At 42.0% G+C, this 26312-nt stretch overlaps 1 protein-coding gene across 1 annotated transcript in view; it reads left to right on the forward strand.

The window, feature by feature from the left end:
* The first annotated feature begins 20500 nt into the window (after positions 1 to 20500).
* LOC125427835 (very-long-chain enoyl-CoA reductase-like) overlaps positions 20501 to 26312 on the forward strand; it is a 62054-nt gene continuing 56242 nt past the window's right edge. Inside the window, exon 1 of the mRNA XM_048487390.1 lies at positions 20501 to 20632. Coding sequence (XP_048343347.1) covers positions 20618 to 20632 — 15 coding nt within the window. The 5' untranslated portion in view covers positions 20501 to 20617. The remainder of the gene's footprint in view (positions 20633 to 26312) is intronic.

Consider the following 26312-nt stretch of genomic DNA (forward strand, 5'->3'; position numbering starts at 1 on the left):
AACCCAAAAAATTCTAGGAGAAAAATTTGAGATGTACCCAGAAAACTATCTACTTGGAATCTTTCAAGATAACCTAGCAGTGAATAACATGAATCTATTTCTATACCTTTCAACAGCAGCTAGATTGCAAATTGCAAAAAAGTGGAAAAATAAAAAAACCCAAACTGTAACAGCTGGATAGAGACATTAGTAGAATACAAAGACATAGATCAGGGGTAGGGAACCTGCGGCTCTCCAGATGTTCAGGAACTACAATTCCCATCAGCCTCTGTCAGCATGGCCAATTGGCCATGCTGGTAGGGGCTGATGGGAATTGTAGTTCCTGAACATCTGGAGAGCCGCAGGTTCCCTACCCCTGACATAGATAGATTATCTACTTACCTGAAGGACCTGCCAACATCAAGGTATGAAAAAACATGGACGACCTTCAACCAGTACCTAGAAAGAAGATGGAAATGAAATGAAATAAATTTAAGAAACAACAAATGAAAGCAATAAGATCGAATATGTAAAATGTCGAAAGTAAACTTGATAAAACTATCAAATCTCTTACTTTTTTCTCCTTTGTAATTAAACTAGATAACCAATAAGTGTGCTGTAAAATGAAACACGATAAGCATAGCGATTATGATTTTTGTTTGTTTGTATGCTTGATCTTGTCATCTGTTTTTTGATTTGATTTTAATTAATGTTATAACTGCATAGGATGGACTTGTATTAATTATCTTGAAATGTCAAGTATTTGGATATATGATGATTATCAAGATAAAATTTAAGTCTGAAAAATGTAAGCAAAACTCTTAGGAAGAAACCTAGAGATTAAAATGAGATATAGATTACTGAATGAAATAGTATGCATGTTCCAAAGGCAAATTAACTCCTGAACTACAAGTAGGTCTACTTAGCTTTTATATATATATTTTTATATTTTTAAAGATTGTATATATGTGATGGTGTAAAATTATAATGACGATTGATGTCAGAGATTGACTCGATCCATATGTTTGTTTTTTGTATATACAAATAATTTTTTTTAAAAAAATGGTATTACATCAGTAGGAAACAATGCAGCAATATGTCGGTATTTAAAGTATCTCATGGTCATAAAGTCAATAAAGAGTAAATTTTGAAATATTTGTTAATTTTTCTTTCTGCTAAGTGTACCTAGTTGATGTTGCCATTTTCAAAAAGTCTTACGTTGACTTTGTTGAGTCAGATTTTTTGCTGATCAATTCATGATGCCCATTCCATCAAAACATTCAAGTCAATGGATAGTAAATTCAGCCATATATGTAGGACAACAGCTTTGGACTGGAAACATCTCCAACATGTATGTCTCCTTCCTTATGAGGAGAGGCTGCAGCGTTTGGGACTCTTTAGTTTGGAGAGGAGACGTCTGAGGGGGAATATGATTGAAGTCTATAAAATTATGCATGGGGTAGAGAATGTTGACAGAGAGAAATTTTTCTCTCTTTCTCACAATACTAGAACCAGGGGGCATTCATTGAAAATGCTGGGGGGAAGAATTAGGACTAATAAAAGGAAACACTTCTTCACGCAACGTGTGATTGGTGTTTGGAATATGCTGCCACAGAAGGTGGTGATGGCCACTAACCTGGATAGCTTTAAAAGGGGCTTGGACAGATTTATGGAGGAGAAGTCAATCTATGGCTACCAATCTTGATCCTCCTTGATCTCAGATTGCAAATGCCTTAGCAGACCAGGTGCTCAGGAGCAGCAGCAGCAGCAGCAGGCCATTGCTTTCACCTCCTGCATGTGAGCTCCTAAAGGCACCTGGTGGGCCACTGCGAGTAGCAGAATGCTGGACTAGATGGACTCTGGTCTGATCCAGCAGGCTAGTTCTTATGTTCTTATGTTCTTATGTTCTTTTATGATATTTTCAGATGAGAAATTCTTTTCTGTATCATTCCATTTCTGACAATATTGCTCTTTTTACCACAGTAGTAGTTTGCATTATATAGCTCACAATTCAAAACTGCTAATAATAACAATGTGCTCACCATCTTAATTACCACTGTTATTACCATTTAGAAAACTGAAGTGCAGATTTATTCTCTGTGTGATTTGTTTTGCTTTCTTTATGCAACAGCAGGCTAAAAACAGGCTCAAACCGCAGGCAAAGAATGCTATTTCAGTAATTAAGCCTGAATCCAGGCTTTTGCCTTCATAATCCCACGCTGCATCCCGAGAGGGATTTCTGCCCCTTCTGGATTGGGCTGTAAATTGGGCAAATTTGTCATTGTTAACATAGATTACAAAGTGAATCACACAATTACTATTATGGTACTACCTTGAAAAAACGCTCTCAAATTTTTTGCTATCTATGGTATTTGTATATCATTGATTACTGCCACTCAGTTCATCCTACATTATTATGGAACTGACAGCTCAGGCAGCCTATCAGGGCTCAGAGGGAAGGTCTGGACAGATGTGTGTCTATATGAAAAGCAAAAGTGGTTAAGATGCAAGAGGGAAGAACAAGTGGGGGGGATATAGGGTCTCTCTTAATTTGATGTGGGGTGGTGGATCTATTGCCCTGTGGGAATGCTTGTATGCCTTCACCTATGCTATACCTGCATATCTGTAAGTCAAACAAAGGCTAAAACAATGCCGCAAGTTTCTAATGTGCTGCCCTCCCAAGAGAACAAACCTAGGTGAGCATTAGCTTCTGAAACTTCTCAGTGCTCACACTTACCACTGGGATCAGTGTGGGACTGTGTTTCTTTGGACAGACACTGCACCAAAACAGTGTGTTAGCAGCACCAGCTCAACTAGAAGTGGGGTTCCAACAGCAACAAAGCCAGCAGTTAGCCAAAATACAGATTACACAATGTGTCGGGACATACGTGCCCAATTTCATGTCAAATCTTAGAATGGGGACTTAAAAATGTGCTCATTGCCCTACATCTCCAAAAGCTGTGAGGGGAAGGAGGAGCTTCATGCTTCCCTTCCATGCTGGGGGGAAGAGGCTGTTTGCCCCTTACTCTGACTGACTCCATATGTCCTGTGCAGCACACCAGCACGCTCAATAGCAAAGGAGGGTTCTAAAACAGCATGGAGAGATGACAGTGATGCATCTTGACTCAGTATAGGGTGTCAACTGGTCAAGGCTGATTCAGAAGTCAACTTCAGAGTACCCTGTTGGGGCAGCTTGGACCACAAGATGCTGAATGAGCAGCTGACGCACTTGGATTATGCACTAGCTGAAGAACAAGGATGTAGAGAGGAATGGACAAAGATAGAGAAAGCACCACAGATAGAAAAAATGGGTACCTTAGAGGAAGATGAGTGGCAGCCTGCAGCTATGGGAGAAAAGTTTCTTATCCACTTCTTATCGCTGAGCCAGTCAACCCTGCACTGAACTCCATGTGGCTTTGAGCCTACAGTTTGAAGCTGGACCCGGGCAAGCTGAGCCCAGCATCTAACAGGCTCACCCTGATCAGAACTCCACAAGGAATTTGGGGCAGGGTGAGCCATGCTGGCCAGCTCAGCACTCATGTCTGCTTCCAAACTCCATATGGAATTTGGGCGTGGCACTGGGGGGGGCATGGTGGCTTACCAATGTGCCCTCCACATGACCTGGCCAAGTGGTGCCAAGGGCTCCACCCCTCCACCCAGGGTTTTGCCTCTGGTACTAAGCTCAGGAACTTTACTTAAGGGAAGCGAGGCATGCTTAACTATTCACTTCTGGTGTTTCTGAATGGACAGAAATCTTGTTTTAGAATCAGCCCATTCAATCTGGGTTTTCTTTTCAGAGTTTGTGAGATTGGATTTTGAGGGTCTGATTGCAAATAATGTTGTGCCTGGGCTGGATTCTAAATTCTAATTCAGAGGTAGGAATCTTTTTGGCTAAAGTACAGGAAAAATACAACTGGGCAGATGCTGATGTACCAGTAAATAAGACAGGGAGGGGAAGAAAAGGTTGTTCTTGGATAAACAATCTGGAAGTAGCAAGCCCCAATGGCACTCCCAGTATCTTGGGCGTGTTCCTCAGTTTTCTGGAAGAACAACTCTTCATGCCCGGCACAGTTGTCTGGCATACCGCTGTTCCGCATGAACAATGAGGGACTCCCTATTCCTGTTTTACAAGTTGTACTGCTAGGTTTTGATAAGGCCAGTATATGGACCTAAACTGCTTGACCTTGGATGAGTCCCTGTGCCTTTTTGTGCATCAACATAATTCAGGTTCAGATATTCATTAATGACTGTTAGATACTTCGGAAGGATTATTTCAAGTGGAACATTTTAAAGCTGGAAACCAATTAGCTCCATTGAGTCAGCTGGGTGCGGTGCTGGGAATGATACAGGGAAAACATAAGCATTTTCTATCTCACTAGGTTAGTAGATTAATTTAAATGGTAGATTACAAAAAAAATGGGAGCATGTTTAACTTGAAATGTCGCACACTCTTTTAATGGACACTAATCTACACCACAAATAATATACAGATCCATTTATATGGTAGATCCGTCTAATCTGTTTTCCTTAACTACACACAAAATTAGACTGTCTGTAACCCTGGACAGGACTGCTGGTGAACTGCAGATAGAGCTCTTCAGCAGTAGTTGTGATGATTGTTTAAATCTATGGCTTTTCACAACTGAGAACACCAGTGAGGGATGGGGTCTCTACAAACCCAGAACAATAAGGAAAAAGTAGTTACCATGTATTCCTCCTTAAGAGCCAGCATGGTGTAGTGGTTAAAAGCAGGTGCACTCTAATCTGGAGAACCGGGTTTGATTTCCCGCTCTGCCATGTGAGTTGTGGAGATTTATCTAGTGAACTAGATTAGCTTGTGCACTCCAACACATGCCAGCTGGGTGCCCTTGGGCTACTTACAGTTCTTTGGAGCTCTCTCAGCCCCACCTACCTCACAGGGAGTTTGTTGTGAGAGGGGAAGGGAAAGGAGTTTGTAAACCCCTTTGAGTCTCCTTACAAGAGAGAAAGGAAGGATATAGATCCAACTCTTCTTCTTCTTCTTAGGTTACATGGAGAGAGGAGCGACTAAATCTAAATATAATAATGCAAAATGGAAGAAGCTACAAGGCAGCTGGTGGTTAGAAAGAAACATGTATGACAGAGATCATTGCCTTCTCACTCTTTTACAATTATTAGCTGTTAATGTTACTGCTAAGATTAATAGATTTCTGTAATACAGAAATAATTGGATAAGTGGTGCCAGAGCAGAATGATTGCTAGTCATAGGACTCAAAAGATGCAGCTTCAGATCCCCCCAAGTCATAAAACTCACTGGCTGAGTTTTGGACCAGTCATACACTTTCTTAGCCTAACCTAACTTACTGGATTGTTGTGATAATAAAATGAAGGAAAGGACAAACTTGCATGCTGGTCTTAGCTCTCTGGAAGAATCTGGGATTTAAAAAATGCAATTGATAATATAGGTTTGATCCAGACTAACATTTCCACCCTTACTGTGTGGCTATAAATCAGCTGCAACTTGATGATACTTTACATACACAACCTTTCCACCAGAGGAAGGAACTTCCCCTCCTGCACTGATTTCCACAAAATGCTGCTCCAGGATGATAGGGGACCCTGAGGAATGACATGAGGCGCATCTGCAGCAGAAAAGGGGAATCGGTGTGAACTGCCAGTTTAGTCTGGACCCAACCCTACATAAAACCACCCCAAATTTCCCTGAATTGGGCAAACAGATTTTGATGTGGGTATGTCAAAAAGAGATTGTGGGTAATGAATCATAAATGTATCTTCATATTATGGCTATGAAAGGGTTTCAATTATTAAAAAACTACAAGCACCAGTGCAAGAACTGTAGTCATCTCATAGTTTGAATAGAATCCTAGGCTGGCAGTGGGCCTGAAGGATACACAAACTGAACACAGCCTTTTTATTATTAACTAGCGGACCTGGCCACGCGTTGCTGTGGCTTATTGTGGTGAAATGGAAAAGGAACAGTACCAGCAAATGAATTGCAGACATCACCACGACGTGGTCAGGAAAACGCACAAACATATGTGTGGGTTGGTGTAACCACTTGAATTCACCATATGATTACACCTTCAGTTGACCAGTTCCCTTCACACCTGGAATGACTATATTGGCTATAAGCAGAGGAATGAAATGTTGTATCAAGTGGCAGAGTTTCTCTTTCCTTCCTTTCCTATTTCACCAGTGTGGGCCACAGCATTGTGGATGTGAGAGTAACCTCCTTGGAAATTCCAGATGTCAGCTCCCTATTTCCCATTTGGCCCTTCCGCATATCGTCCCCCATCCCCCTTTTCCTGCACTACATCATCAGCTGAAAACTCACCAGAGGAATTGTCGTAAAGATTAGTGGTTTGTGGTCTTCTGAATTGACATTCCTCTGCTTATAGGCACTTCAGCCATTATAAGCGTGAAGGGAACTGGTGAATTGAAGGTGTAATAACATGGTGAAATTAGGTGCTTACACACATATTTTTGTGCGGTTCTCTGAGAAGGTAGTGGTGGCATGTGCAATTCATTTGCTGGTACTGTTCCTTTTCCATTTCACTACAGCAAGCCAGAGCAACACGTGGCCGGGGATCGCTAGTATATATATATATGTATAAACAACATATAATAGGCATGGGGCCGGATCTACACAGTTTCTACACTCAGTTTCTATAAACAGTTTTCACATATCTAGTAATAAATCCATGCGTAACTGTCATGTGTATGCCATGCATTCAAATAATGACAGAACTGCAAAGGTGTAAATCCACTGGTTTACTGGAGGGGGGGCGTTGATCTGTCCAGATCAGCATTTTGAATATATTAGATGTTAAGTTAGTTGTGGATCTGTCATATTTGTACATCCCTCGCAGTGGAGGATGCTGGTTTTCAGAATGGGCTCTTGGGTCTGCTTGTGCCTGCTTCAACCCCTCTGTACGGAGGGAGGAGCTCCTTCCGCCGAGGCAGCAAGGCAGAGTTGTGATTGTAAAGGGAGAGAAACTGGGGTGTGTGTGTGTAAGCATATTCAGATCAAGGCTGGGAGGAAAAGGCGAGCTGAGAGCCGCTCGGTTACTCAGTAGAGCATTGTGGCTCAGAGGATGAGGCGACGGTGGCAGCGGCTTTCCAATGGCATTTTTTCTTTTGACTTCTCCCTGCAAACACACTGGAGGCAGCTCTGTTTGCTGAGGTGGATGAAGCTGGGCAGCCCCAATTGGAGCAGCACCACATGACTGATGAGCGGGACCACACTGGTGTCTGGGAGGCTGCTGGTGTGAGGCGGGTGAGTCCGGCTGGTGGGTGGGCATATGCAGCTGGTGTTGGGGCAGGCATGGAAGCAAAGGACGGGGGGGAGCGTTGTGGGCGCTTTTCGTTTTGGGTCATGTGTACTCGGTGGCGTAACTAGGCAAACTGGAGCCCTGGGCAAAACCTGAGTTTGATACCCCAGGTGCGTGCCCAGTGCAACACGCACCCCCCGGCCCCCTTGTAGCTACGCCCAGTGGCATATCTAGGCAAACTGGAGTTTGGCGCCCTCCCCATGGGCAGCCGCCCTCCCCCACTGTGACCAAGCAATAATTTTTTACATCAGGTCATTTCAAAGTCACCATCACATTATAGAACATGCCCCAACTCACAAATCTGAACTCAGCAATAGGCCATGCCACACAGCAGAAATAATTTTTTTGAAAACATTTTCAAAATGCTTTCAAAATGTTTTATTACTGCTATGAAAACATTTTATGGTGTTGTATCCAGTCCCCCCAATTGGGGGAAACAGCATCACTTTCAATGTTTAAACTGGGGACCTCACATTCTCCCTTTAAATCCATGCCAAAGGGGGGAGGTAAAAGGAAAATCTGGGGAAATTTGGGGGGGTGCCTGCTGTCAGGGGTGCAATTGTTAAGCTAGCAGCACCAAACTTTCAAGGTATCTTTAGGAGACTCTCCTAGAATACTACCCAGGTTTGATGAAGTTTGGTTCAGGGGGTCCAAAGTTATGGACCCTCAAAGGTGTAGCCCCCATCTTCTGTTAGCTCCCATTGGAAACAATGGGTGATGGGGCACCCCCTTTGGGAGTCCTTAGCTTTGGACCCCCTGAAAATACAAAAAATCTCACAAACGAACCTGCAGTTTTTGCGCCCCCCAAAAGGGGGCGCCCTGGGCAACTGCCCACTTTGCCCAATGGGAGGAACGCCTCTGTGTGCACTGCGGGCACATTCGGCTGCTGGATGGAGCCGGCCCAGAGTATGAGGAGGGGTGGGGGGGAGGGGGAGGCTGCGAGTCCGGCTGGTGGTTGGGCATGCGCAGCTGGTGGTTTGGGGGAAAATCGTCCCTATGGGGCACAGGGACGGTCCCTGATCGGGGAAAGGAGCTGCAAACCTGGCAGGAGCCATGAGGGATGGTGTCAGGAAATTGCAGGGTGGTCGGTGGAGTAGTTTTGAAGATTATCTGTCACCCACAAACGCACGGTTAGATTTTTATATATATAGATAGATATTCCAGATGAAGGAAAGGAATATTTTAGTCACACAAAGGAAAGGCATAAATAATTCAATGGGTATAGTTTTAAAGATATGTACCTTCATTTCTCCAAAGGCAGACATTGAGCAAATGGTCTAAATTTCATGGGTTACACGCTCTGACACAGCTAACTGCTGAGCAGGCACAAAGCATTCAAAGATTAATAGAACAAAAGTTTATATAACTTCCACTGTGCCTTCCAAATCCTTGACATGTTCTGACAAAACAGGCATCATCAGAATGTTGTACATAACCAAGAGCCTTCGTCCTGGCAACAGGGAAAATTTCCTAAGGCAAAGGAAAGAATCTCAATTCTAACCAGGTTGGTGATGTTTCTACATAATCTTTGAGCACCTAAATATGAGATGGGAAGCAGAAGAGTTTTAAAAAAATCAACTGATTTACTGAGTTGCATTTTTATAGGCTGTTTGTCAACCTACGTGAAGTACATAGAAGTGTGGTGGGTACAATTGTCCCTTTCACATCGTTGGGGTTAGGAGCACAGCATCCCCCATGATCTGAAAAACTTCTTAAATTTTTTTACAAGACAGCTGCCTCCAGGTGTTGGCAAGCAGCGGGCCTGCAGATTTTTCTAGTAGCCTGTGTGTGGCAGCATCTATTTATCTCCTCTGGGTGTCCTCCGGAGGTGGCAGATAGCAGCATTGGCAGCTCCTCAATAGCAGCAGATGTGGGGGCCTTTTCATCGGTGCCCCATTATGGTACCAGGGCCTGCTTTGGGGGGTGCTCATGTTGGGGGTGGGTGGGTGTCTGGCACCGACCTGTAATAAGCCGAACCTGCGATATGGAAAGTTGCGATGTGGAAGGGACATCTGTGTATGTACATAGGGAGCCATATCAATACAACAAAGAAGGCTGTGGAACCTTTAAAGACATTAACACATCAGTGTGTTTTTTTATCACCAGCACAACATACTTGGGGGCAATCTTGCTCTTACTGAAGCCCACAGCAATATTTTGCATTGATTTTAATACAGTAAGAAAATCATAACCTTTGTCGAGTTTGTGCATTTGATGACATTCAATCTAGGGCTACTTCCACATGGGAGGATTGTGACTAAACTATAACAGATTTCTGAAGAGCATCTGCTTGACATTATCCCCAGTTATCTACTCTTAGTTTTTTCCCCCCGTTTGTTGTGATTTTTCTCAAACCTAGTTTAGTTTGATTTTTATTTTATTTATTTATGTTCTAAATCATTTATATCCCATTTTCCCTTCTGGTTCAAGGCAGCATAAAATAATAATTTAAAACATTTTCAGTGTAAACCAAATTTAAATAGCAAACCCTAAATCTCTCTCCCTCCCTCCTTAAAAAAGCCCTGCTGTTGCAGCTTCCCCCAGAGCTCTGACAAACAAGCAAGCCTTGCAGCACCTTCTGAAGATTTCCATGGAGCAGGCTCCCTTAACCTTTTCAGGGAGCCTATTGTTAGGGACAGGTCAGGGCCCTGTCCTTAGAGCAAAAGCTCTGTCCGGTTACTCACAAATAACCATCCATAAGCTTCTTCAGTGTTAAGAGTTTTATTGTTCAATTCTGCGCAGAAGAGGGAACTCTCCTCTGTCAGCAACAGGGAGGAGGTTCAAAGAGCTGCTGCCTGTGTAACATAATTTATACCTTCTTACAAACATTCCTCCTTGTCTTCTGACTATTGGTTTGAGTCAAGAAGACGTGCAGACCCGGTCATTTCATCCCACCTTTTACCACACCTTTCCATCCCATATTTGGTGCAACTTAAGTTAAAAACATCTTACGCAAAGGTTTTTATAACAACTAAGTTTCTATTTTACTGTTATCTGTATTTGTGAGCTTCTGCTAATTCCTTATCTCCTTGGTGGGGCCCTGTTCTCTTTCAACTCAAGGCCAGTGTCGGGCTGCTCTGAGTTTTGTTTTTCTCAACAAAAATAAGTTTCTGAAGTGCTTAGTGCCTAGTGAATTACACTCATATAACTTATATGATTAAATACAATGGCTTAAAACATTACAAACTATTTGTTCATATCACTATTACACAGAGCTGGTGATGCAATGGAAAAGGCCTGGGCTGTGGTTGATGTCAGACGGGCCACCCTAACCAGTCAGATAGCCAGCAGATGACTGCCTAATGACCATAGTTGTCACGCAAGGACCTATGGAAGGAGACAGTTCTTCAAATATGTTGGTCCCAGCTCATGAAGGGCTTCAAAGGTCATAGCCAGTATCTTGAATTGATCTAAGAAAAAGACTGACAGCCAATGTAGCTATTTCAACATGGGAACCATGTTCCCAGCAACTAGCACCTGAAAATAGCCAAACTGCTGCATTCTGGACTGGACCACTTGTAATTTCTGGGTTCTTTACAAGGGAAGTCCCACATAGTCAAGGGAGGCCCCACATAGAGCACATTGCAGTAATCCAACCATGAGGTTACAGAAGCATGGGTCAGCTTGGCTGAGACTAGTCCAGGGGTAGGGAACCTGCGGCTCTCCAGATGTTCAGGAACTACAATTCCCATCAGCCCCTACCAGCATGGCCAATTGGCCATGCTGACAGAGGCTGATGGGAATTGTAGTTCCTGAACATCTGGAGAGCCGCAGGTTCCCTACCCCTGGACTAGGCAATGAGAGAGTTGGCTAATTAGATACAGCTGACAGAATGTGCTCCTGGCCATCATTCCAATCTGCTTTTCAAATAGAAAGGCAGGGTCCATAAACCCCCTCAAACTCTTAAATTGCTCTGAAAAAGCCAATGTTCATCTAGGACATGAGGATCCAGTCCCTCTAGAAAACAGCCTTCCCAACCAGTATTGCCTCTGTCCTGTCTCAAGTCAGCTTCAGTTTGTTTTGCCTCAGCTATCTGACCACAGCAGCTTAGCACTGGTTCACAAACAAGACAGAAGCATCTGGAGGCTTTGATAATGAAATATGGGGTGGGGTATCATTTGCATATTGATGACACACAACTCAGAGCTCCAGACAAAGCTTCAGCATCATCATATATATTAAAGAGCATGGGTGAAAGAATAGAATGCTGTGGCACTCCTTAAGATAAATTCCACCCAGCACCCAGTTGATTTAGCATCTTCCGTAGAGACTATGTGTCCATTCAGACAGAAAAGTGTGAAGCCACTGAATTGCTATATTCTTAACACCAACTCCACATTCAAGCTGATGGATAAGAATTGAATTGCCAACTGTGTCAACAGTCACGGGGAGATTCAACAGTATCAACACAGAAGACTTTCCCCTGTCCAACTTGAAACATTAGGATTTTGCTATTTTATTTGCTATCAATTGATTGTATTTTTATATGTTATTAGGTTTTAATCATATTATTTATTGCTTGTTATTGTATTATTATATTTTAATTTTTGAAGCTACCCAGAGCCCAACCCTGCTTAGGAACAGGTGGGATATAAATTTAATTTAAAAAAAATAACAAAAATTATCCATCCATGAAACTAAAGCCATCTTGGTACCAAACCAAGACCTGAACCAGACTGAAGTACAAATATATCATCCAGGAAACTATGAAGTTGTTCTGCCACTACATACTCAATCACCTTACCTAGTGAAGGTAAACTAGAGACTGACCTATAATTGGTGGTCTCAGCCCAAGCTAATAAAGGTTTTTTGTGTAGAAATTTAGTAACTGTCTCCTTCAAAGGCGTAGGAAGAGCTTCCACAATCAAGCAATAGTTGATGATTTTAACTGACTCTAATATTTTTTCTTGGCAAGATTTTAAACGTCAGTATGGGCATGGGTCCAGAGTTCAGGTAGTGGTTCTCACACTCCCAAGAATCCTGTCATCATCCATAGGCAGGATCAATCTGAAAGTATTCATTTTAAGCAGGTGCTTCTTACACTACAGGTACCAGATCTGCCCTCAATTTGGCCTCCAAATCAGAATGGATAAGAGAGATTTTGTCAGCAAACAACCTTGCAAAAAACATCACAGCTGGGTCCCAATTTTCATCACTGGCGGATTGGATTTGGATTTGGGTGTTGTCAAGTCACAACCCACTTTAAACAAGCTGGGTGAGATGCTGATACAACAGTGGCAGAAGAGAAAGTCTTTGTTGCCACTAACACCATCATAAATGGGCTCCATGGCATGCTCTGTCTGATTCATCCCAAGTTCTCTGCCAACACTGCTCTAATAACCTTCCAGTCCATTCAATATTACCTGGCTCCCTAGTAAGCCAGGGAACTTACAGAGCATGAGAACATAAGAAAAGTCATGCCAGATCAGACCAAGGCCCATCAAGTCCACCATTTGTTCACACAGTGGAGAAATGTTTGGGGCATATACTGGGAGGAGGGATGTTAAAACCAGATTGGATCAAGGTGCAGGACATTCACAAGTAGATCAACTACAAAAAGGAAGTGAGAGCTTTCATCGGGGTGGATGGTTACTACAGAGGTTTATTCCTAAGCTTAGTACCATTAATAACACCTCTTTGTGGACTAACTAAGAAAGCCCTACAGGATAAACTGGACACCAGAGTGCCAGACTACATGTAACCAACTTAAAAAAACACAGATGCCCACAATTTCACCAGTTTTGAGGGCACCTGATTTCCAAAAGCTTCCTAGTACTCACTGATGCTTCAAAAACACCCTGTTCCTTGCAGCCATTTCTGTATCTCTACAGCTTAGAACTGGTAATTGAATTGGATATATCGTTATACCAATATGTTAATCATAAAGAAATGCTGAATCATAAATCATAAAAAATAATACTGAAAAGGTCTTTGAGTGATGGGAGAATGGCAGCCTTGGAGTAAGAGGATGGGGCCAGGAAAATGTGGAGAAAATTACCATGTGGATGCTCTGATTCCATACAAATGACTCAACATTTGCTGCAGAAAATACAAGAAAAATTCCCACTGTGTTACATTGAATGTGTTATTATTAATGCTTTTATGTCTGAAATGCTACAGACATTTGCTCTTTCTGTGACACAAATTTAGGTCACAGTCCTACTTTCATAGTTCAGGTAAGGAAGAAAAGCACACACATCCAGAAGTGCTTTTAAGTTTTTATGGCAATTAATCACTGAATGGACAAACTGCTTTTCTAGTTAAAAACAGCTTGCCTTGAGCACAGTAGACAAAAAAATAAAAATGTCTCTAGTTATATTCTAGTTGTTTGCCCCCTTCTGGTTGTTTAGATTACTACTACATTAAGTTGCTCTTCTGGAATTTTTCTTTATGGGCAAAGGAAGATTTTTGGTGCTTGGGGGAATAGAGTTTATGAGTTTTAGGGAATTGTTCCCATTTTATAGTCTTGGGGTTTTCTGGCTGATCACACCTTTCCTTTTCTTACATTGAAGCTCTAAGCATGGAATACTTGGCTTTATTTGATCCTAATAAAAAGTATTATACTGCTTTTGGTTTTGGATTTTTTCTTTGGACCAACATGGCTACCTGGAACTTCTGTTTATTATAAGATATCCAGGTTATTACGGTAATCTGAAGGTGATTTAGCCCTTTAAAGTGAAGAATATTTATGAAAGAGGAGCTGTATTGAAAACCTTTGGCATTTTAAGTTATTTCCACACATTATGCATTTACTCATATCAGTTTTCCAAAAGTTGTATTAATAGAAGCCGTGCTTGAAATAGCATTGCATTCTTCCCAGTTCATGTGAAGACCATTTGCCAGGAAAAGAGAATTAGCAAAGGAGCTATAATTAATGATAGGCTCTTCCTTCCTTCACTATGCAGGTCTATATTGCTCTATATTGTTTCCTTCCTTGGCCCACTAATTATTTTGCTTGAATTGCTACCAGAATAATATTAGGCTTTCTTCTCAATTGGCCTTTCTTGCTATTGTTTTCCATGTTAATAGGCATGCTAAGTAGAATATGCCTTTTATTCTGCAAACATCAATACGGTACTCTTCTGGTTGCTGTTGGAAACTTCTTCTCCATTCTGCGAAAGGAACTCCTATTAGAAACTACAGCTCTGGGATGAATTTCACTTGTAAATTGTTCAGATGTTTCCCTATGACTTATTATAGCGTGCACAATCTGAAGGGGGAAAGTGACAAATGGCTGCCATTTACCGCTCTGAAGATACATGCACTACTGCAGGCGCACAGCTCTGTTCCTAGAGTAGAAGAACACACTATCTTCTGTAAGGTTGTTTAAAAGGGAAATATTTTACATAAGTTAATTGAAGGAATTGATTTGAGAGCAGTTAATTTTGTGGGACGTTACTTCAGGACACATAATGAGTTGATGAAATATTTGCCACAAATAATATCTAAGAGAATATTGGATACAATCTGGACAAGATTTTTTTTTAGGGTTAAAGAAGAATTCATTTGGAGGAGGAGGAGGAGGATGGGAAATAAACACTGAGATAAATTAAGTGGAAATTTGGTTGGGGAGTATTTTGGAGCTCTGATCCCTTCTCTACCTCATACTCAGTTTGTAACCTTAATAATTTTTGTTCTGTTTTGTGAAATACTCAGCTTCTAACAATCGTCAGCCCAAAGAAAACTTGACTGCTTACAATTAAGGTTTGGCAAGAGCTTTTCCTAGTTGGATGACCCCCAGCAATGATATTCATAGGTACACAGCTTCAATATATGGAGGTAGCATTTAGTTCAATCAGTCAATCCACTTTTATTGGTATATTATACAAAGCAAGAAAAGAAAAATAAATATTCATAAAACATACTCAAGAACAGCCTATAGCCGACCCACTGTTTATACATGCATCTTGATGACATATGATAAGAATTTAGCAGTTATCTCAGATACATTACCGTTATCATTATTCAGCAAATATACAATTTTTGTTGGTCTGAATAGTCCTTTTTGCTATCTAGTATAGGAGATAATAGCTTGGTTTTAAGAATCATGTAACTGGGACAATGCAACAGGATATGGTCAAGTGACTCTACACTATTCATGCTGCATGCACAGACTCTTTCTTGAAATGGAATTTTTAGCTGTCGCCCTTGAAGAATGGCTGATGGCAGTACATTAGATCTAGTGTGGGTAATAGCCCAGTGTTGGCTGGGTTCCATTAACTGGAATAGGTACTTAGCCACACAGCCAATATTGAGGGAGATTCTGAAATACAGAGAACAGAACTTTCTGGCTTCTTCAATTTGAGTCTGATATTCTTGGTCAATTAGTCCCCTCTTCAGGATTTGCATGATTTCATTAGCCAAAGACATTGCAAGAGCTTCCTATGGTATTTGTGCTTCTATAGTTGTCATCAGTAGAACTAAAGTAGGCTAGGAAATAAAAGATTTGAGTGGATGGACGCAAGAGAAGGGAAGGTGGGAGTTTTACAACTCTTATTGTTTGGAGACACCCGTGAGGTGGCCAAATGCTGGGAGAAAGTGCCCTGTCCCCTTAATTGAGACTTAGTAGGATGTTGCCTACGAGGTGATGTGATATACCTCTATGCCAAAAGTTTCAGCTGTCTATTTCAACACATTAAAGGGGCAGGGCATTTTTTTCTCCAGTCTTGTTGGCAAAGCAAGACACCAGTCACCCCTGGAAATATACCATTTTAAGACTGTCCAATCATACTGGATTAGTCATAGACTACACTAAAGTTTTAGCTTCATTTATTTGTCTTATAGGCAGCCCTTCCCCAAATGGGCTCCAGATGGCGTGCAACATCAATTAAAATCAGTAAAATCAGTACATCCTTCAACATATCCTAGCAACATTAACTCCGCAAAGTGATTACCATTAAAATTGCACCATATCCCTTAAAACCACATTCACAACAATTGAAGGGGGGGAAAAAGGAAAGAGGAGGGGAGGGGAGGCTAGTTGGATGAGCACCATTGTTGTCCTCAATTGCAAGCTTTTATTGTTGACGTATCTTAATAATCTAATATCCCTATGAGAACCAAGTTTTATAAAAGAGAGTTCAATCTAGAAAGTTACGTTGTACCATCAAAGGTAGAAACATGAAACATGCTCCTCCTGCCCTAGAGTGTATATGGCCATTTACTCCATGTCAGGGAAGGCACCTTGTTGATTGAGGTGCATTCTTAACTCCAGGCCATGGCTATATAAAATACAGAGGGTGATTGTATCTAGGTGATTGATATGCATTCCTGTCAATGTAATTGCCTTTAGACATATGTAATCTGCCTGTTAGATGTAACCACTGTATTAATGGAACGTTCTTTCCTTGATCTTACTTTCATGGTTTCACATGCTTGGTAGATCACTAGACGTGTCCCTGACACATTCTACTCCCATGGGAAATGAGATGTTTCCATTGCTCCCGTGGGGGCAGGAGGCCAGGTGGCTTTATCTCTATTTGTTGCTGACCCTGGGGTACACTTAGGCTCCAATGTAACTCTTTCTCACATTCTTTGGGAAAATGGGAGGGGGGATTGTTTTTGGATAAAGGGGGTCACAAAAGCCAGGTCTGGCAGAACTGGCTTCTTGCAAGCTGTGTGCCTCATTGCCTTTCCAATAAATGCTATTGATCAACAATCCAGAGCCTGTTTCAAGGATCCTGGCCTGAGTCACTTGTAGTAAACCTGGAATTCGAAACCAGGATTACGAATGATTTCTCAACTACAGACACCAGTTCCCCTGCAGGAAAAAGCAGTTTTGGAAGGTGGAATCAATTTCATCATATCCCTGCTGAGCTTCTTCTCCCCCAACCCCATCGTAGCCAGGGACTGCCACGGAGTGTCCTGTAATTTCCCAAGCCTTAGTTGGCCACCCTAAGCAATATGCTCCCCTCACAATAGTGATTTTATGACTGTTGCACAAGGACGTAGGTAAGGGAGGTTCTCGGGTTCAACCCCCCATTGCATGTCCGAAGCTCCGCCTCCCGGTTTGTGGGTTTTTTGTATTTTAAAGTGTTTTTTGTTTTCGGCCTGCAGGGGGCACAGTTTTTAGGCTAGCGGCACCACAATTTCAGGCTATCATCAGGTGATACTCCTGATGATACCAGCCAGATTTGGTGAAGTTTGGTTCAGGGGGTCCAAAGTTATGGATCCCCAAAGAGAGTGCCCACATCCCCCATTGTTTCCAATGGGAGCTAATAGTAGATGGGGCTACCCTTTTCAGGGTCCATATCTTTGGACCCACTGAATCAAACTTCACTAAACCTAGGTGGTATCATCAGGATAGTCTCCTGCCGACACCACCCAGGTTTGGTGAAGGTTGGTTCAGGGGGTCCAAAGTTATGGACTCCCAAAGGGGGTGCTCCATTCCCCATTGTTTCCAATGGGAGCTAGAAGAAGATGGGAGCTACACCTTTGAAGGTCCATAACTTTGGACCCCCTGAAACAAACTTCACCAAACCTGGGTGGTATCATCAGGAGAGTCTCCTAAAGATACCCTGAAAGTTTGGTGCTGCTAGCTTAACAATTGCACCCCTGACAGCAGGCACCCTCCAAATTTCCCCAGATTCTCCTTTTAAATCCACCCCCTTCGTTATGGATTTAAAGGGAGAATCTGAGGTCCCCAGATTAAACATTGAAAGTGATTCTGTTTCAGGGTGGGGGATAATCCACCCCAAAACAGCATCACTTTCAATGTTGTTTTAACTGTGGACCCCAGATTCTCCTTTTAAGATGGATTTAAAAGGAGAATCTGGGCTCCCTAGCTGAAACACCATTGAAAGTGATGCTGTTTGGGGGTGGATTCCAGCATCACAGCAGCCGCCCGGGGAAGGGGGGCGCAAACCTCAGATTTTGCACCGGGCTCCATTTTCCCTAGCTCCCCCTCTGCCTGGAGGGGAGGGAGAAGGGACTGCTGGATACCAGCTAGAGAAGCCCAGCCGGTGGGGGGTGGGGTGAGACGGGGCGGGGCGGGCAAGGCAGGGGAGTCTGCTGTTATTAAGCTGGCCTCAGAGAGCTGCCTTTTTAAGCACTGAGGCCAGGGTGGGGCTTGGGAGGTGTGGCCATGCCCCCAAGAGTAGGTGGGGGCATGGCCCCCCCTGAATCCCCCCATTAAAAATCTATACCTACGTCACTGCTGTTGCATACAATTTGGCCAGTGGTGGGATTCAAAAATTTTAGTAACAGGTTCCGATGGGGGTGGGATTCAAACAGTAGTGTAGCGCCAATGGCGCTGGGCGGGGCACAACGGGGGCGTGGCCAGGCATTCCAGGGGCGGGGCAATCCTGGGCGGGGTTGTGGCAAAGACGCAAGGCGCACGCGCCCCAGGTGCAGTTCCCCTTTGCCCTGCCTCTAGAGTCAAATAATGACTGTTTAAAGTATTAAAAAAGCAATATACCTTATGGCAGTGTATTATTTCTTTTTTATATAATTATATTGATTTTAAATAATAACATAAGTAAAGAGAGAAACCAAAAGTTGTTTACAATTGTTAACATATTACAAACATATCTAATTGTCTATCTCTCTCAACCCCCCCAACTAAAACATCCTATATTGCCTCCCTCCTTCCCATATTTCCCTCCCTACTTTCTACCTCCCCTTCAGATTCCTATAACTCCTTTATCTATTCCACTTGAAAGAAAATAACAGAGGGAGAGATCCAAAATCCTTAACCTAAAAGAGTAGTTTAAATTCCTCTTTCCAATATAAATTTCAAGGGGAAAAAAGAAAAGAAAAAATCTTTACCTATAATACTTTCCCAACCTTTATACCAATGAACAAAAAGATAGAATTACTATACATTGTATTATTTCATACCGTTCATACACACATGGGGGGTGCCATGGGGGGCAGGGGGCCCTGGGGGGCGATTTTGCATCCCCCACTTGACGAGATTTGTTGTACCCAGGGACAGAGATGACCCCCTTGTCCCTAGTGGAATTAATCATTAATAACCGGTTCTCTGAACTGAGAAAATTTTAGTAACCGGAATAGGTGCGAGTGGGCTGCATCCCACCTCTGAATTTGGCCCATAAAGTTATGATGAGATGTATCAGAAGTCAAAATGTTCTTTTCCCTCCCTTCTTTGCCAAAGGCTAAGGCAACATGTGACCTAACTATATAGAATCATAGAGTTGGAAGAGACCACAAGGGCCCTCCACAGTAGCATGTTACACTTTTTATAAATCTATCCTGGATCCTGTTAGGAATGCTGCGGGAATTCCATGTCGAAAGCTAATTCTCAGGCAGGTGCAGGTCTGATTCAGATTGGTACTGTGATGTGCAAGTAAGTGGTTCTTATCTGAAAACCCCATGAGGTGGCATGCATCAATTGTGAACATAAAAGTTTCACTATCTGAGTGTATATGGTGGGGCCATTTGAGATCAGGGAATGACACAGTGGGAAGGTTATTCCCCTCTCCCTATACACCATGGTTCTACCATGAATGAAAATCATGATTATTTCCAGAAAACTTTGCCTCTTATCCTTTCTCTACACACTTATGCTAAGTAGTGGATGTGTGGTTTTTGGGTGCTGCCTATAGACTAAGATATGATCTATAGTGGTTTTATTTTGATCAATGTAAAAATAACAAAAATTCATTGGGATCAATGTTTTTCCGTCATTGCAGGTCCACCAAATACTGGACCGTTGTTTTGGTTTGTTCTCAATGGTTAAGTTTGTGGTCTTGGCTCTGATATGTGATTTGATAGTAGATTTGGTGGACTGAAAAAAACCCGCCTGAATTCAGGAACATGCATGTGTACCCGGTTTTTTGCTGCCTCTGCTGCATCCTGGTCGTTTCGAACTTCGAGTAACACGATTTTATGCACGTTTATTATGAAGTAAGTTCTATTAAATTCAGAAGGGCTTGTTTCCCATAGAGGACTTCGATCTCACGACTGTTTGTTCAACGCGCCGCATCACCTGCAGAAGCGTTAGAACCAACCCGGTCCGCAAAAACTGTCCTACATTTGTGTAGAGCATTGTAATTGGTCCACGCCTAACTTTTCTTAGCCTCTACGATTGTTTTGTCGGTCTGCCACTCCAGCTCACTTTGCCAGTTGATTGGACTACGCTCTGTCATGTGTTTCGGGTTTCTATAGGGACGCTTGGGGCGGGGCGGGTGTATCTTGTTCCTCTGATTGGTTGGGCTTGTGGGGCCGGATTTCTGTGATTGGCCTTTTTTTTTTGCGTGCCGCGCCCCCTCCAATGAGGTTAGGGTGTCACGTGAGGAGAAAGGGTGCCAGGTGGTAGCAACGGCGGCTGACGGGTGTGCGAAACGATGAAGTACTACGAGGTGAGCAGGGAAATGGAGGCACAGCACGGTGATTTTGGGAGAGCAGGTGTTAGTTTTTGCCCTTCCGCCACACTAGCTGCTCTCGCTCCGATCTGGCGGGAGGTGGAAGGCATTACGCACGCGTGGGATTGTGGTGTGCGTGGAACGCATGCGCGAGTGCTGGCGGGTAGAGGCGCGGGAATAAAGATGCGCGTGCACTTGTAGGGGTTGAGTGATGTATTAACATGGGTTTGTTCTTGAAAGGAAGCTTGTGTGATTTAGGGTACCTGCACCTGTTTCTGCTTTGCTTTTATGAACTTTTCACCATGTCTACTAAGGGCGGGGATACCATTTTCAGCCTCTCAGTTTGTTAATATGGTCTTTCTGGCTTTCTGCTGGCTGATAAAGTTACCTGGAAGTGATAGGTTGACCCGATAAGATGTATACTTTTTCATATCGTGATATTCTTTGTGTTGTCTTTTTCCTAGTGCTGCTGACAAACTTATTTTTTTCTGCTTTTCAAAGATAGTTATTATACTGAATAGTTAGTCAACCCTTGCGTTAATAACAAAAGTTAAACCATGGCGCTGCCCAGAAACAAGATAGGGATTTCTTTCAATGGGTTGTCCCAGGTGTGCAGGAAATTCAGCTGTGCCCCCTTCTCACAAAAAACCACAACATGCCAAAAACAGTTGGGGAGAGAGATGACTGAAAATACTTCAGAAGGGATGAGGTGTTGAGAACAGAAGAATGACAGTTAAGAGGGAAATAGGGGAAATAAATAAGTTGCTTAATCATTTTAGAGGTTCGTAGAATCTGGGTGAAAGAGATGTGTGGTGGGGGGGGGGTCCAAATTATCCTGTGTCCTTTGATTATATGGGGGATCTTGACATGTAACTCGCTATTGTGCTTTTTGAGTATTAAATGGTCAGAGGTATTCCAAGTCAATTAACTAAACCAGAGGTATTCCAAGTCAATTTACTAAATACAGTATTTTGATTTGTCTCCTCCAAAATTAGACCTTTCTGTATGTATTGTTGCGTTGTCCATAAATGTATTTTTGAAAATTGATCAAGTTGCTGAATCCTTGCTGATGAAGGCCTATGGGAGACCGTTGAAAGGATGTAAATGACAATAGCTGTAAATGTTAATTATGTAAGTAAAGCATATTTAGTGCTAATGTAGCAACTGTAAGATCTTGTATATGTTCTGTAGTGATCTTTTCAAATGCAAATTCTCCTCCTTTCGTTAGTACTGATTGATATTTCTTTTTCTTTTACATGACACACACACTCTTTTTCATTGCCCAAGAGAGTTTATTTCAGCTTGATCTGATTGGATTCTCATTGTGCAAGTCTGTCACAATATGTTAATTTCTCCCTTTCTCCATCTCAGTTAAAGTAAGAGAAAGTTTTGTGAAACTTGTTTATCTTCACATTGTCTTGTCTGAATTGGCCAGGTGCCTTGATGCAAGAAAGAGATGCAATATAGGAGCTGCATAGTGATTAGCAACTGAATATATGAAAACTCTTCAGGTGGTTGGGATTCCTGAGTTAACAGTTATGTGAACATGAGTGACTCTTGCCCATGCAATAAATAATATTAGTCAGGGCTCCAAGAGTCTGCGGTTAGGAAGAGTATAGGATTATGAATTCCCTGCACTCCTAAAGGGCTTTCAAAACGAGAATAGTTTTGATGGAACTGTCTAGAAAAATACAAACTGCTGTGTATTGTAGTTGTATGATTTGCTGAGCTATCATTATGAGAAGAATGGAGGTAGGAATATGCATAGCGACTGAAAGGTGTAAATGTTTTGTTTTGAAGATGAAAAGTTAATCCATATCCAAGGTGTTCAGAGTTAGATGTTTGAAATCTTGTAGTCAAGAGGCTGCAAGAAAAGTAGGACCCTTGGTTATTCAGAGATGTGAAAACTGGAACCAGGGATAATGACTTCATAATGGGAAGCTTAGTCTTTTATTTCTCAATGTAGGAGCTTGGTGTTTCTTTTGTAATATTGGTTGTTATCAGTTTTTGAAGACTGGCTGTTGAGCTGGCCCTGGTTTGGAAATTATTGGGCACCATAATTTAATACTTATCCATGTTTTTCAGGCACAGTATGTGGGACAGATGCATTGTGCCTGTATTGCACCTACATGATTGTGTCACTTAAGGCAGCAGAAAAACCACTATAAAAAGCAAACAATTACTTTAATGGTAAGCAGCTTTGGAGTCTCCCTTGCTGGACCATTTTACCTCTTGGACACTAATGCCCATCAGTATGGTGTGCTTTAAATTACTGAGGATTGTTTTACTATTAGGAATGTTATTTTTTGGAATTCTACTTGTTTCAGATATTATTAGCTGTCTTAGGCATAGCTTTTGAAAGGAAAAGTTTTAATACTTCAGACCACTGAGAAGTACTACTCAGGTTCCACTGAGATCCACACTTCTATACATTTGTTGCCTGAGAACAATGCAAAACACTAACTTTCCATTACTTGAGGGTATAAGGAAAATAATGCCTGTTTTCTTGTTGCTTATTTTTATTCTTGCTCAGGAAGTTTATTAAGGTTCATAGTCTACATATTTTTCAGAGTATGAAGGAATTCCAATTAGCTTCTGGAGACATATGTTTTTTAAAGCTTTGTTTGAGGGTGCCTAGGAACTTAGTTGCTTAAAGATCTTTAGGATCACGTGTTTAATTTTCCCAGAAGCGCTGCTTAGTGATTTGTGTGCTGTTTGTGAATTAGTGTTCTAGGTGGACAGGAATGTTCAAAGCCCCACTATCGCCATTCTCTAAAATGGAGATTTTCACAGTGTCCTTTGAAAACCTAGATTTCTCAGAGCATTTATTAGCTGTTTATAATGGCAGACAAGCTTTACCAAGATACAGTTTTATCAAATTTCATAGAAAGCATGTAACTGCAGGAGAACACTGAGTATGCTTTTAGACTGTACTCATGTGGAATAATGGTCATGCTTTAGGAGAGTGAATAGAGTATATGCCTAGAACATGTTGCTAAGTCCATTCTCTGTGATATGCTGTGATCCCTAAAATAGCTTAGTCAGTGTGGGAAGGGATCTCTGAAAGTAAAGTGTGGATCTGATCTTTTAAAAATGCAGCATTGAAGTAAAATGTCCATATATTCCTGTAAGTGTTAATCTTCTCTTCTGAACTCCTGTCCAGGAAACAGCTGAATTATGCCAGGTTTAGTGATTGTAAAAACTATAAAGCATTAGGTAATGTGGAGAATGATGAACTTTAGCTTTTTCTTGAGCTGTTTGAAAGTACCAAGATCTTGTAATTTTGAAATGGAGATTGGGGCAGCCATGCAAATGCCCTACAACAGCCTGGAGAACGACCTGAGCAGCTAAGTCTGTCTCTTCAGCTGAGGTCAGAGCAGCTTTTGCACCTGTCCTGTAAATGGATATATGCCTAACAGTGTAACACTGCTAAGATTGGTTATATGCAGTGCCTGCTTGGCCCGCTCAGCAGTTTCTGAAGTACTCTGTGTAGCAGACCCTCCCATTTGAATTTTAAGCAGGATATTATGTCTCTCTGAAATTTTTGTCTGGAATAAATGTCTTGAATAAAGCAAGCATCTCCAGAGTTAATTCTTGGTTGCTTTCCCCCAATCCAACAGATAAAATGTCTCAGCCCTACTGTCCCTGGTTAGCAGCAACAGCAGATAGAGTTACAGCACAGATCACTTTGACACTTGCCTCATTATCTCTTAATTCTTGTTCAAAAGTTAAACCTTTTCTGATTTCAACCTGCTTTACCAGTATGAAAGATTGGCCCATTGTATTCTAGTCAACATGCATGGTGTTTGTACTTTCACAACAGCCATTGCTGCAATCTGCTGACATGTAGGATAAGTGAGGAACAAAGGTTGCTTCAGGCTGATATAGATGTAGAAATTTTCTAGAATTCTTGTCTATCCTGATGTGCTTGCTTGTGCCTGTTACTGAAGACCCTATTCATTTAATAGCTTCTTGCACTCCTCCCAAGGCCATTTTAACTACCATTGTTCAGCATTCAGTTTCTACTGTTTGATGTTTATATAGTACATCTTTTAAGTTGGAAGTCTAGATAACTGAGAAAGTCATACATGCAAGTTAGTTTCCAAGATGTCACCGCATGTTACTGTGCCCATACAATAGAAGCTGGGATAGGAATATGCATAAAGTAGCAGACTTGATTCTCAAGGACCAGAATCAGCAAGGAACACATTTATTACACATTCCTTAGAGTTCCTGTGTGCTTATCTCTGGACCTTGAGACAGGTTTATATGGTCCTGTTTTGCTTTATCATCATAACAATTCTGTGAGGTAGGTGAGATTGAGAGAGACTGTCTAACTCAAAGTGGAAGGTTTTAAATGAATGCTTCAGGCTTCAGTTCATGGAATATGTTCTGTAGCTTTAGTTAGTCTGACTAGTTTGCAGTCTTTGAATGTGTGTTTCTGTTCTATTTCATTGTTTTTTTCCATTGAAGGTTCACTTTCTAGAATATGAGGAACAGATACATACAAACTATGTTCTCCATGTGCCTGGACCCCACTTGGGATTAAGTGTTGAACATAAAATCCTGGGAACTTTGCGAAGGTTAGAAAGTTGTTAAAAACTCAGTAGGATTTTGTTTCTGCTGGTGGAGTCCACTATAAAGGCACCATTCCATCCTCTTTAATATTCCCAAAACCATACAGATGCCTGTTCCTGTTCCTTAGTTTTCAGGAGCTGTCCATTGGAATTTGGGATGATGAGAGATAATAGTAGTCAAAGGCTCCTTACTGTAGGGTATGATCAGAATAATCACATTCACTGTAGATCACTGTGTGGCCCCTTATTCTGATGCCAATTTGCAAAAGGTTCCTTTTGTTGTTTTGGTCAGGTGAGTGGTTTGTATAGTGAAATGAAGTGGCTACTATTATGTTGCATTTGGCGTCCTTATCAGTCCTGCCTCAGTTGCTTCACCAGACACTTCACTGGCCAAAATAGAGGTGCATGCCAAGAGAAGGCAGCCCAAAAATCTGTGACAAGCACCAGAAAACCCCATGAGACTCTCACCATTGCTGCCTCAAATAGTGAGACAAAGAAAAAAGGGAATTTTTGTCTGATGAGTAGGATATGGAACCTTCCTGAACCAGCAACCAAGTTTTTTAATTCAAAAGATTATTTCTGTTTGCTATCAACGATGTTGGCAGCCTCGGAACTGCAGGAAAACAATAAAAGAAGGGGACAGGGAGAAAAACCCTCTACCTGTTTGGGAAAAAAGCACCGCCCCAAAGGAAACAATCCCCCCCACCCCCACCCCCCTGCCGAACAGCTAATATGGAAAAAGTGATTCCTATGCCAGTATATTTAGAAACTCACCTTAAGGCTGAATGGACCAAACCAATGGCTAACAAATAATGTCCAGCATTTGTTAACAAAACTGAATGCATTGCCGTACTGTTCAAATGAATTCTTGCAGGTCCCTCTAATCGATGCTCCAGTAGCAGCACTCCAATCTTCGGATCTGCATTCAGAAGATAGGTATGGCAACAGCCGATTTTGCTCTGCGCAAGGTGCATAGAGCATCAGTTATGGCTGTTAAGGCAACCAACACTGCTTCTTTAGGTTTATGCACAGCTATCATATGGGCCAGGAAGTTGCTTCAGTTTCTTCCTCCAGACAACAAATGTCTGCTACAGGGTGCC

This window comes from Sphaerodactylus townsendi, linkage group LG03, assembly GCF_021028975.2.
Source record: "Sphaerodactylus townsendi isolate TG3544 linkage group LG03, MPM_Stown_v2.3, whole genome shotgun sequence".
Taxonomy (NCBI): Eukaryota; Metazoa; Chordata; class Lepidosauria; order Squamata; family Sphaerodactylidae; genus Sphaerodactylus; species Sphaerodactylus townsendi.